The sequence below is a fragment of the Taudactylus pleione genome, unplaced genomic scaffold, assembly GCF_031769625.1.
Source record: "Taudactylus pleione unplaced genomic scaffold, aTauple2 ptg000207l, whole genome shotgun sequence".
NCBI classification, from domain to species: Eukaryota; Metazoa; Chordata; class Amphibia; order Anura; family Myobatrachidae; genus Taudactylus; species Taudactylus pleione.
In genome coordinates, this window is record NW_028284609.1 from 1,306,701 (window position 1) to 1,320,208 (window position 13,508).

Here is a 13,508-nt window from a genome sequence, read left to right on the forward strand (position 1 = left end):
CCCAGAACATCTCACTGCCTCCACCAGCTTGCCTTCTTCTCATAGTGCATCCTGGTGCCATTTCTTCCCCAGGTAAACAATGCACATGGTGTAAAAGAAAACATGGTTAATCAGACCAGGACACCTTCTTCCATTACACCATAGTCCAGTTTTGATGATCACTTGCCTATTGTAAGCGCTTTCGGCAGAGGACAGGGTCAGCATGGGCATTCTGACTGGTTTGTGGCTTCGCAGCCCCATATGCAGCAAGCTGTGATGCACTTTGTGTTCTGACACCTTTCTAACATAGCCAGCTTTCACATTTTCAGCAATTTGTGGTACAGTAGCTCTTCTGTGGGATTAGACCAGACAATCCTTCCTTCCCTATGGGCATCAATGAGTCTTGGGCGCCCATAGCCATGTCGCCGGTTCACTGATTGTTCTTCCTTAGACCACTTTTAGTAGGTACTACTAACCACTGTATACTGGAAACACCCCACAAGTCCTGCTGTTTTGGAGATCTGCTGACCCAGTCATCTAATCGTGCTTATTGAGTTATTAATTCCGCATATTTTTAAATCGTTTTCAGTCATCTAACCATCACAATTTGTCAAAGTCGCTCAGATCCTTATGCTTCCAAAACATAAACTTCAAAAAGGGGGTGTTCACTTGCTGCCTAATATATCTCACCCCTTGTCAGGTGCCATTGTAATGAGATAATCAATGTTGTTTACTTCACCTGTCAGTGGTTTTAATGTTATGTTATACATCTTGCACTAGAAATATTTCCCATATATAAAATTAATGGTATAGTCTGAATATAATGGATTCAGGAGTTGAATGCATTCTCATCACTGCCCATGAATACAATGAAAATATCTTTAGAACATGAACAATGATGAAAACCAAAATGCTTTTCCTTTGCTGCATACCACAGTCTGGAACTTATATAAAGATTTTTCTCTTTACTAAATGTATTCCGGCTGCAACTTTTCAAGGTATTAGATTTACATTTCTAGAGTCCTTTACTTTTCTGTTGTTCATCTTTTTTGTTATTAATCAAGCAGCTTGTTTAATTGGATCTACAGTTATAAGCTATCATTTATAAGTACTCAGCCTTACATGTCATGCAAGAATGTTTATATCATTCTTCTCTTATTTTATAGATTGTTTGGCACAAAAACAGGAAATAAACCTGCTGCTGCTTCAAGTAGTGATGGTGTGAAATCGACTTCAGTGATGTCTAGTCCTAGCAATACTTCTCTAGCTAGACAGGGCAGTTTAGATTCCCCTTCATCTGGTACTGGCAGCATGGGTAGCGCTGGAGGGCAAAGTGGAAGCATCAGCCCTTTGTTTAGCAAAGCCAATGATTTAACACCTGACGTCATAAGCCTGGGACACTCTTTGGCCTCCAGTCCTGCATCGGTTCATTCGTTTACATCAGGTGGCCAAGTGTGGACAGCAAACCTCAGCAGTTCTTCTGCTGGGAGTAAAGATACCCCTAGCTACCAGTCTATGACCAGTCTTCACACCAGCTCAGAATCCATCGATTTACCTCTCAGCCACCATGGTTCGCTATCTGGATTGACCACAAGTACACAGGAGCTTCAAAGCATGCTAATGAGGACGGGTAGCGTCAGATCTACTCTATCAGAAAGGTGAGGATGATTGACATCAATATTTGATGTCAGATATCTGTTAGTGTTATGTGCCTCTGAAAAACCCTTTTGCTCAGTTGTTATCATACATTGAAATACTATATTATGGGTTGAATGTAGCAAAACTAATGGAGCAATCATTTGAGAATTACACTGCCTCATGCACATCTTTAGCCATGCCACCTGAGATACATTTTGTGCTCATTACCCCATGAAATAAAGGGGTCAGGACAGGGTTGAAGTGGGGTGTGTAAGCGTAGCCATATTACAATGAGGAGGTGCTCACACAAAATGTACCCCATTCTGACCACCAGAAAGACGGATATGCTCTTTTTTTTTGGAGGTGCTTGACCAATGGTACAAAATGTGAACTGAATGGGTCTGAATCCAACTTATGCTATTAGTAATGTACTGTAGCTACTGCACGTTATTCACATTAATATAGTGCTATTGGCAATTGATCTGTAGCAATAACGCATATTTCCTTTTCATCTTTTAAAGGGACGGTGATGGATATGAATATTATTTGAATTTACTAAATACTTTGTTTTGTCTTTGCTTCTTCTTTTAATTTTCTTTGATGTGATAAATGCAATGTTATTAGTAACACTGTCCAGTCATTTACTATATTGTTTATGAATTGTGTACTGTAACTATGGGGTCTATTTACTAAGCAGTGTTAGGAGACAGAGTGAAAAGTGATAAGGTGACAGCCAATCAGCTCCCAACTGTCATTTTTCAAACACAGCCTGTGAGATGGCAGTTAGGAGCTGATTGGCTGGCACCTTATTACTTTTCACTCTGTCTCCTAACACTGCTTAGTAAATAGACCCCAATAGCATTTACTATAACCGCTGTGAAGCTGCATCTCCTGGAGTAAAGCAGGTGCATATATTACTGTTAAGTATAGTAGTAAAGGAGGCACATATGTTATACTTGCAAACTAAGAGAAAAGAACAGAGTACCTTTTTCATTTTTCTTAGTTTGTATACTTTGTATATTTGACTCTAAGGAGCACCACTGTCTGGCCATAGGATTGTACCTATGAATGATGATCCCTTTAGTAGTATTGGTGGCCTAAATAATTTGGATTGGAGACCCAATATTTTTGTGTCGATTAGATTAGAGACCAAAATAAACTTCTTTATTTTTAAAATGATCCTATTCCTGTGCGGTTTTCCCTTTCCCTCCCCTTTTTGTACATATGTTACACTTGCCAAGCTGGGCGCATCTTGCGTATATGGCTCTGCCAGCTAGGCAAATGTGCCTTTTTTTTATTACAGAGCACAGTTTGCACTTGCGATTTAAATGCATATTACATCCAACTCTGCATGAGCCCCATTATTTATATTACAGATATCGATCAGTTACAAATTATATGAGACCGCAAAGTGTCAGATTTTGGAGATTGTAGAATGCTTCCTAGCAGACAGATATGTTTTTGTTTAATGGCCAAGAAATTAATATCAGAAGTTTCTTAAAGAAAAACTATATCCTTCATGAAATATAAGTTCATAATTCTAGTTTTCAGGTGTCCCAAGTTTCTACTATTGAAATGCTTTGCAGTGTCTAAAAATGTATATGTCAGTGGAAGTTTATCAAGCAGACCATGAAATATTTATTAGTCAGCAAATTATCAGTACAATTAGTAAAGTGGTTGTTTTGCAACATAAATACTGTGACACTGAGGGGGGGATTCAATTAGACAAATGGTTTACTCCCCAGCTAATTAAATGCACTGCCAAATTTGATTAGCTGGGGGAACCCCACATGCTAAGTCCTAGAGAGTGGATTTTTCCTTACAGCCTCAGGAGCAGACTGCATTTAACATGCAAGGAAGCCCATAGATTCCAGCACTTTGGTTAATCACACAGGGAAAATGCTGATTAACTGAATTGCTCCAGGCGTAAAACCCGGAGCTATTCCCTGCCTCGGCACACCCCGTGTTTAATTGAATTCCCACCTTATGCTGGGCATACACTATACAATTATCTGTCAGATATTTGTCCTATCTGGCTGGTTGGAATGAAAATCTGGTAATGTATGGGAGCAAATGACAATCCAACATTTGTTCACAAACACTGGAAAACAGACAAAAATGGACATTCAACCAAATTGGTTAAATAAAACAAATTTAACCAATTTGAAAAACCGTTTGTCTGTTTTCCAGTGTTTAAAACCATATAATCGATTGTCATTTGCTCCCATACATTACCAGATTTTCATTCCAACCAGCCAGATTGGACAGATATCTGATAGATAATTGTATAGTGTATGCCCAGTATTAGAAATGTACCAGAAATGGCAAACATCGACAAAGAAACTGTTAGCACAAAATGTTGTCATGTTAAGATGCAAAACTTGCCTAAGATAACAGATACATAAACCTTGCACCTGTCTCTTATGCTGGGCATACACAGCCAGATAAAATGTCTGTCAGACCGACAGACATTTTATCTGGCCGGCTGTCAGACGCAGATGTCGCCGGCAGACACTGTGAGAGAAATCTCACAGTGTATAGCCCGACATCCGCGCTCCGCCCCCAGGGGAGGAGACATTTCCCTGTTCCTTCCGTAGGAAGGAACACAGGAAATGTCTGTCTGTCGGCCGCGCTGGGCATACACTGCCCGATGCGGTCGATAGTTACCGGGTAAATATCGCATCGGACGGGCATGCTGGACAATCCTGCATGCCCGACCGAGCAATATTTAACCCTCGGTCGCCCGCACACACGCTACAATTATCGGGGCGATCCGCCAATATCAGGCGGATCGCCCCGAGAATTGTAGCGTGTATGGCCAGCATAAGTAATAAAGGTCTTAAGAACTCCCATGAATAAATAAACATATTTAATAGAATTAAAAAAAACATCAAAAATAAAAACACATTAGTAATGATGAAATAGATACTCCTATATAATAATGGAGAGTCCAAAAGGTCCCATAAACTGCACCATAGGGATTAAAAAGAAAGAGTGTTTTGTAACACCTAGGGGTAAAGTTTCTAAAGTGAAAGTTCTTGAACTGGAGATGTTGCCCATAGCAACCAATCAGATTCTAGCTATTATCCTGTAGAATGTGCTAGTTAAATGTTAATTAGAATCTGATTGGTTGCCATTGGCAACATCTCCAAATCTAAAAACTCTCACTTTAGTAAATTTACCCCCTAGCCTCCAATGTAAGACAATCTAGCAGTCTCAGCCATCAATCATGATTTAATAACCTGCTTAAGTACAGTACAGGGCACTTGTAGAAATCAGGTTTTAATCCTCTGGCTGTGCTGTAATATGTACTGGTCAGTGCCAACTTTCTTGGAGGAGTTTTTAAAGTCCAGGATAGGCTTTTGGCAGCGATATTGTCCAAGCACCAAACGAGCTTCTGCTTGTGTAGAAAAGCCACTCGTGAATGCAGTGTAAGAAACTCCCTGTGCAGTCAGCAGTGAACAGTTTGCAGATGCTGTAAGCCATACAGGGCTGCTTAGCTGTTGAAGCTCCGGAGCTCTGAGTACGGACCGGGCAGTTCACACTGGATGCTTGATTTGGCTTACAGGTGCTCAACGCATTTGTGTCACATGACACTTTCTTCAGGAGCAGTGAGGTGTGCTAAGATGGTTGCATGGCTTCTCACTGCCTAGTAGAAAGAAAATTGAAAGCAAATTTGTACAGACATTTTGTAACAACCAAGTGGATTCACATTTTTTTAGATAAAGCTATTACCTGTGATGAAACATGGATCTTCCAGTTCGATCCTTAGACAAAATGCCAGTCCATGCACTGGAAAACACTGTCATTGCCAAGATTGAAGAAAGCACATCAAACCAAATTCAAAGCGATGCTAATTGTTTTCTTTGATATCACTGTGTTATTTTGGAAGACTGGGTACCAGAAGGCACAACAGTGACTACAAAAATGTTCTAGCAACTTTGCGGGAAAGAATCAGAAGAGGCCAGAGTTGTGGAAAAATAGTTTCCTCTCCATCAGGACAATGCACCAGCCCACACAGCTCTCTCTGTGAATAAGTTTTTGGCCGAGAAACAGATTGCATTGCTAAAACGCCCTCCATTCTCGCCAGACCTAGCACCGCGTGACTTCTTTCTTTTCCCTAATGTCAAATCTGTACTCAAGGGAACCCTCTTTTGCATCAGTTACTGAAGTAAAGAAGAAAACGATGAAGCTAATGAGACAGCTGACAGATAATGGCTTTGACCAATGGAAAATAAGAATTCAGCAGTGTGTGGATGCAGAAAGGGAGTATATAGTAGTGGGATGGAGTTAAAATGTGCTTAATATAATAAATATTAATGATAGCATCAGTGTCATTATTTAATAGCCACACCTCGTATGTGCTGCTACTGAGAGATCAAAGCTGAATTGCAGATGGAAAACTTCCATGATTCAATACTGATCAAATATGTTTTATAAGCTTGGAAGAAAAAAAAAATCACACATATATTTCTATAATAAAGCCAATACTAAATAAGAAGGTGCCAAAATCCCCTTGACCTACTGGTTATTTAGCATGACATTGTGTAGAAGACTTTATTGTGTGTACAGGTTTATTGGTTGTAAAACAAAGTCAGCACCATGTTTATTTCCCCAGGTACAATCAAAACTACAGATAGACAGAGTGCATGATTCAGAGGTCAATGCGCAGCACAGCTGCAACTATCTGCTAATGCCGCAGTCGGTGTAATTTGCATAGAGATGACCACCCACTGCGGCTCTAATCCGACACTTTGCGTAAAAAGTTGCATTTTCCGATGGACAATGGTTGCTCCATCAGACATTAAAGCAGCCTACGGTTGCTCAGAATGTCAGTCGTAACATGGCCCCGCTGGTGAAAAAAGATGCAGTCGCTGGCCGCAACAAGCCCGCCTCTGACTAGCAATCTCACTGTTGCCTACCAGAAACGCCCACTCATATTGTCTCTCCCCCGGCAGTAGCCATGGGGATATATGCGCAATGCGACTCAGATACCTGAACAGTACTAGAAACATTGGACAACTGCACATAATTGACAATACGCCCACCTCTCAATCAGGCCCCGTATCCCTAACATCATCATTATTGATCGTTATGCAATATTTAACATAATCATTATTTTCCTCTGATTATCAGTATAACAGACTGATACATTACAAGGGTTACAGTATGTGCCTAAATGGCCATGTTGCGGGGAATAATTGTCATTTTTAATGTAGTGATATTTAATTGAGACTCTAATGAGCACTCTACAGAGTAGAAATTGTGGTGGTCCCAAATTAATACAATTCTAAAGGTTTTGTTTTGCTGTTTATGTTGTTGGCCCACATTGTATGATTATTATGTACAGTATCAACCCATAATTCAGATTAATAGCTGCAAAATAGTTTCTTCACTAACACATTCATACAGTGTGGTAAGTACTGAGAAGGAAGTATAAAGGCTAACGTTAACCAAATAACAATTATGCCTCCTTTAATTGGGTCATGAGTCCTAAACTCTAAGCTCTGTTGCCTTGTAAAAGCCAATATTTTGTTTTTATGTAGAAATGCAAATACTGCAGTCTGGGGGGGGGGATCTAATAAAAATTAACTTAATGTCGGTAATTTCTTCTGGCACACATTTATATTTGTTTTTATATATGCTCGGTAGCAACGCACACATGTTAAAAGATAATAATTTGATATCTAAATCTTTAGCCAAACCGTGACATTACTGGAGTGGCATTGGTTACATAGGGGCCTATTCATCACTTAATGTTTACAAATGCAGGTGAAAATTAAAATTTTCACCTGCAATTATAAAAATTTAATTTTCAGGCCATTCATCAAGAAGGTAAAGCAGGAAATATCACAGCGGAATGGCCCATACACTAGGTCTGCAAATACAATATTTTCGGAGCTTGATTGCGGTAGCGTTTGCCATCTTCAGATGGCGAATGCTCCTGCTTGTGGATCGCAACCCACTCCTTCCCTATGGGAAGGAGGTGCAGGTTGTGAAGAGGGATCCTTTCAGATTCCTCCGCCCCTGTTCAGGTCCTTTCGCTGGACGTCGGGGCTCTCATGCACATGAATGACCTGTAGGTCGCACATGCATACATTCTAACTCGCCGTGGGATCTGGAGCAATTAATCATTGCTCCGGTGCGGTGACAGCTGATGCAAAAACAGCTGTCCCCGCTAGCAGCTTTACTGCTGCTTTTCGGAGCAGTGAATCTTTTCAGTGCTCCGAAAAGGAGCAGTAAAGCTGCTAGCGGGGACAGCTGTTTTTGCATCAGCTGTCACCGCACACACCGGAGCAATGATTAATTGCTTCGGGTCCCACAGCGAGTTAGAATGTTAATTATCTGGGACCCCGATAATTAACATAATGAATAGGCCTCATAGTATTTATGTTTAGTGTGTTGCTTGTCACTGTACGAAGCTGCAGACACATTGTGGCGCCGGCCAGTAACTAAAAGATAACAATAATAAAGTAGCAAATGTCCACTATAGAAAGTCTCTCTAAGAGCAAGAATAAATTAGACACATGCAATATGAATAGAAAATGCATGCAAGTTTTATATAGTGTTGCATTTATTCAAGTTAATAAACAGTGTTACATTGTTCCTAATGCTACTATGTAAATGACGTCGTGTTCTGTACAGTGTCAATTAAAATTCTGGATTCAGAAAAGCTGCAATATGGCAGCACTATAGCTAGAAGTGAACTAACAGGCACTGAATAAGTCACTTTTGAATGTAAGTCAATTTTACATTCAGTTACTTATAGATAAACATCTATGTTTAAAACCATAGTTTATGACATTGTTCCACTATACTCTCACCAACTGTTATAGTTGGGGGGAGAATTAGTGTGGCTGTCTATATCAACCAGGCATTTTTTTCTATGGTACCTCAAGAAACGTAGATACTTTGCGGAACATGTACAATTAGGTGGTACCTTCCCCCAAGCCCTGTCCTCTCTTCTGTGCTCAGTTTCTATAGAGCAGACTTGGCAGTTCAAGGAAAATAAAGGTATGGATTCTCAGTGTAGGGATGGGGGAGGTAATGGAAAACGTACATGTTTGGAAAACCACTTCAAATTTTCTTCTTGTTTATATCAAAATTAATCTTTATGGTAGTATCTTGTTTTTCTTTTGCTATATATTGTAATTTTTCTAATGGTTTTTGTCTTGTTTGTAGGGGTTATCTTTATCTTAACAGTATGCAACTTGACCGAAACACCCTGCCTAAAAAGGGACTAAGGTATAAATCTTACTTGAGTATGGCTGCCGCCTTAGTACATCTTGGGCGTCTTGCGCTTTCTGTTACTCTATTCAATTTCTCTCTTTGTTTGGCGCTGATCAAGCTCTATGTTTTTTAATATATGCAGCATGTTGACCTCAAAATACATAAATGTGGGGGCAATTTTACATTGACCTGTATGTGTATTGCCCTGCCCTTATTTACAGAGTCATTGCTGAAGTCTTATGATACGGTAAAATGGGATTACTAATCCTTATGAGAAATGATTTATAATATTATATATATATATATATATATATATATATATATATATATATTAGGGATGTGCAGGCTCGATTATGCAGCAGAAATGGTGAATCATAATTAGTTAGTACATTTATGATATGGATTCGTAGTCTCTGTCTTTACTTTTTTATGACACTGCCGTGGCTCCGTGAATGCAGCATGTTGCATTACACTCCGTAGTCCTTAGTGTCCTTTAGGCCCAAAATTTCAGACTGAGAGTTTTTGTGAACTAAGTGTAACAGTCAAAAGCAACAAAGAAATAAACTAATTGCGCAAATTATAATAATCTAGCTGGACAACATGTTTCTTTTTTCAGATACTAACAAATCTTAACTTCCCATTGGTTGCTTTTATGTTTGTTTCTATTTATGTATCTTCTTTCTAGTCCTTTGTTTACAGCTTTGATGTACTGTTCTAAATGTCTGTAAAATGATGTCATATATTCATAAATAATGCTTTACTTTTGTAATGCTTTACTTTTGTTGCCAAAGCAAGTGTTGCGTTGTGTCTCTGAGGACTACCTGTGTTAATAAATAAAAAGTATTTATTTTGTAGATGTTAAACATTTGCATTTCTATTGTTTACTGTGGCGCGCCATTTCTGGCTGTTTTATGCTCAGGTTTAATGGTGTGCAGATAAAATCAGTGAAATGATGGCCTCCAGCAACTAATTAATACTTAGCAGCTGATCGTGTATGTATTTTTTAGCTGTTATTTCCTGGATACATCAGCTGTTAATTGTTCCCAGTTTGGATATGTTCTTCAGCAGAGCACACATTCCATTATCGAATAAACCGATTCTACCACCTAGATAAATTGTTAACACCATTACAGAATTACATTTGTTTTTAGCATTGTTTCAGTCTAATTCAAGCTTTGTTTTGTTCTTTACCTAACTGTTGCATGGTTTTATTTCCACCTTTAAGCAAATTTCATATTGATTATACCGTCAATTTACATGCTAAAGAGAAAGTATTCCACTGATGTTAAGGTAGTATTTTCTTACAAAATGTAGGCAATATTATATCTAACATGAGAACTTCATTAAAGCGGGCCATTTCCCCTTGTTGCAAATGTGAGCCATCTTTTCCCAGTATCCTGACCAATACATCCACACTACCTCTACATAGCCCCCACAATCCTCAGTTCTCCAGCTAGCATGGACCCATTATGCAAATTGGTTCTATTTAAGTCTAAATAGAACCTGATTGGATGTTTGTTATATAAATTATTTCATTGGCATAATCTGAATAGCACTCTATGCCCTCCATAAGATATTATGGTTCTCTGAAATATTCTTGTTATTCAACACCATATTATTGATCTTCATAACAAACCATCCAAGCCGCTGCCAGTAATTAGTGACTAAATGCCTGCTGAGATTGATTATGTGGCTTGAATAGAAAAGCAGAACATGCCCCAATTCAAATGCATTCTAGCTCAATACTTTTCTAGTCTTTCTTTTAAGCCTCCTTGGAGCAGCAGGCATGTTGGGGTCCCTTGCATGAGTTCACCCTATTACCATAATATAGCAGCCAAATCTGCTCATTGGTATAGCCTTCAGGCATCACATTCTGGTGAATGGCTAACCTACTCTCCAAGATGACCCCTCCCATCAGGTACAAAATGCTCTGCTCCTGGACTTCCACCTAATTAATGATTGCAGTCACCTGTGTTGAACTAGTTAATTGATGAGAAAGGTGTTTCACCACAGGTGGCTGCAATCATCAATTAAGAAGGAAGTCCAGGAGTAGAGCATTTTGTACCTAATGGAACCGGGTCATGTTGGAGGGTCTGGGCTAATAGTCAATATAATTGGTTTTTACCATAACATCTCTGATGAGATGCAATATATCACAAATAATGATAATTCTGTATTGCATTGTCAGAAAAATTACTTAATTGGAATCTGCATCACAATGATTATTCCCTGCATATTTCACATTGTAACCACCATTGTTTCTTAGATGTGGCTTGATTTTAATCCCATTATTTCTGAAAATTCACATGAATGTGTAATGTATGTAAATGTGTTATAAAAATGTAAAAATTTTTGTAGATATACTCCATCATCTCGTCAGACCAGCCAGGAGGAGGGCAAAGAGTGGTTGCGTTCTCATTCCACAGGAGGACTACAAGACACCTGCAGCCAATCCCCACTTGTCTCCCCATCAGGCATGTCCTCCTCTGCCAGTGGGAAATATCATTACTCTAATTTGGGTGAGAAATAATTTACACCAAAATGCTATTAATATCCCATTAGTTTTTGTTTGTACATTGAGGTTTATTGGTAAAATACATTAGCCAAAATAATTTAATGTACAATTTAGAGATGCAGCATGAGTCAAGTCATCTACTGATGCAGGTTGATTACATTAATCTATTGGTTACTGCTGCTTTAAGGGTATACATTGGATTGTGCAACTGTATTTCCCTAATTGTAATATTTTACATTTGAAATTTCTGGCAACAGTTTTTTTGGACACTAAATAGCACTTAGGGGGAATTGTACTGTCTATGCCAGATGAATGATAGTTATGTAGTATTGTGTCCCACCTGAAATAGCAAAATCTATGGTCTGAGTTTTTATAACTTTCATACAGATAAATAGTCGAGAATTAAAAGATATTGATAATTAATAATAAGAAACAGGTTGTATAACCCTCTCCTCTAAAAATATTCTCCTACAGTTATAAACAGTCTGGTTTTCAACATAACATGGAGACCACAAGTGTGGGGTTCACAATGTTATGGTGAAAACCAGCCACAGGTTGGTCAAAACAGAGCTGTACTTTTTCTTGTGGGGGCTCCGAATCAACATGCATCCCTTCCCAGAGGCTACAGCCATGCCCTGAAATGTGCAGGGCTCTACCTGAACTCCTAAGGCCGTGAGGACTTGGGTAATTAACAAGACGCTGACACCTGGGGTGGCAACTTTTCTTATTATGCCAAAAGGTTGAAATTCAATTACACAAATTTCAAAATAATTAACGCGTTCAACATATGCATGTATCATATGGATAATATATATTTAGAGACATTTTCTATAATCTATTTAAACTGATCAGTTTCATTGTAGAATAATACTTATTTTGTATGTTTAATCTTTACTTCTCCAGCTGTAAAGCTCTATAGTAAGTGATGCCAGGGAATATTAAAGATCAGATTTATTATGTTGAAACCAGGAATTTTTTATATCAACAATAATGGGGATGTCCCATTAGTGGGGAACTTTGGGCCTGATTCAGGCCCACTCGCGAGCGGCTGTCCGCTCGCAAGTGGGTCGATGTTATGGACTGAGCATGCGCACGACGGAGGGAGCTCCGTCGTGCGCATGCGCCAGACGCGACGAGCGAAGGAAAGTCCTTCGCTCGTTGTGTCCGATCAAAGGGGGCGTGCTGTCAATGTTGATTGACAGCACGCCCCCTTTGGTGGGCGTGCCGGGGGCGTGCCTCCCTGACGGGGGCGTTCCCACGGGAACGCCTCCCGTCAGAAGCCGGCCCACTGACATCACTAGTGATGTCAGTGGGAGTGATTTTGGCTCTGATAGAGCCAAAATCACTCCGGAGCTTGCGGTTGAAAACCTCAACCGCAGGCTCCGGCTCGCAAATTCGATGGTCGCGATGGTCTCGACCATCACAATGCACGCTCGTATAGCCTGTGGGTGGTGACCCACAGCTATACGAGCGTCCAGGAGGACGCTCCATGAAAATGGAGCCCGGCCCTCATTCAGAGCGTGCGCTCTGCTCAGAGCGTACGGCTCTGAATGAGGGCCTTTATTGCTTTTAATAGTCAACTGAGGAAGGAAGAACCATTGTATGCACAGCTATTAAGTTACCATACTGCATTCATATAGCAATTCAAAAGTACAGATGGGCAAAATAATGGAGTCAAATTAATTCCTGCTGCTTAAACAAAGCCATATTGTTCTCTTACTAACAAACTATTTTGGAATATGTAATATTCTTGATATACTAATTGTGTTTTTCCTAATCATGTCACATAATATAATGCATTTTATTTGCCCACTGAAATGTTTCTTGCAGTAAGTCCAACCAACCTATCCCAGTTTACAATTTCTGGGCCAAGCATGATGAGATCTAATAGCATTCCAGCACAAGATGCTTCCTTTGAGTTATATGAAGACTCGCAGCTGGGAGGAAGTGCTACCTCATTAGAGGACAGACCAAGGACAATTAGTCACTCAGGTTCCTTTAGAGACAGCATGGAAGAAGGTAATTCAGTTGCTTTAATTAAATTAAGGAATTATTTATTACATTTCATATCATATCTACATTCGCTTAACCACACAATGACATGCTTATGTAAAAATAAAACAAAAATGGGTGACGATGACAAAGG

At 39.5% G+C, this 13,508-nt stretch overlaps 1 protein-coding gene across 7 annotated transcripts in view; it reads left to right on the forward strand.

Annotated features, from left to right (window-relative positions):
• NAV3 (neuron navigator 3) overlaps positions 1-13,508 on the forward strand; it is a 383,856-nt gene that overhangs the window by 287,957 nt on the left and 82,391 nt on the right. For 4 of the 7 annotated variants that reach the window (XM_088478094.1, XM_088478095.1, XM_088478096.1 and 1 more), the window contains exons 16-19: positions 1,146-1,637; positions 8,800-8,862; positions 11,206-11,366; positions 13,193-13,381. In XM_088478094.1, coding sequence (XP_088334220.1) covers positions 1,146-1,637; positions 8,800-8,862; positions 11,206-11,366; positions 13,193-13,381 — 905 coding nt within the window. The remainder of the gene's footprint in view (positions 1-1,145; positions 1,638-8,799; positions 8,863-11,205; positions 11,367-13,192; positions 13,382-13,508) is intronic. The other 3 variants (XM_088478098.1, XM_088478099.1, XM_088478100.1) reach the window with 1 other exon arrangement.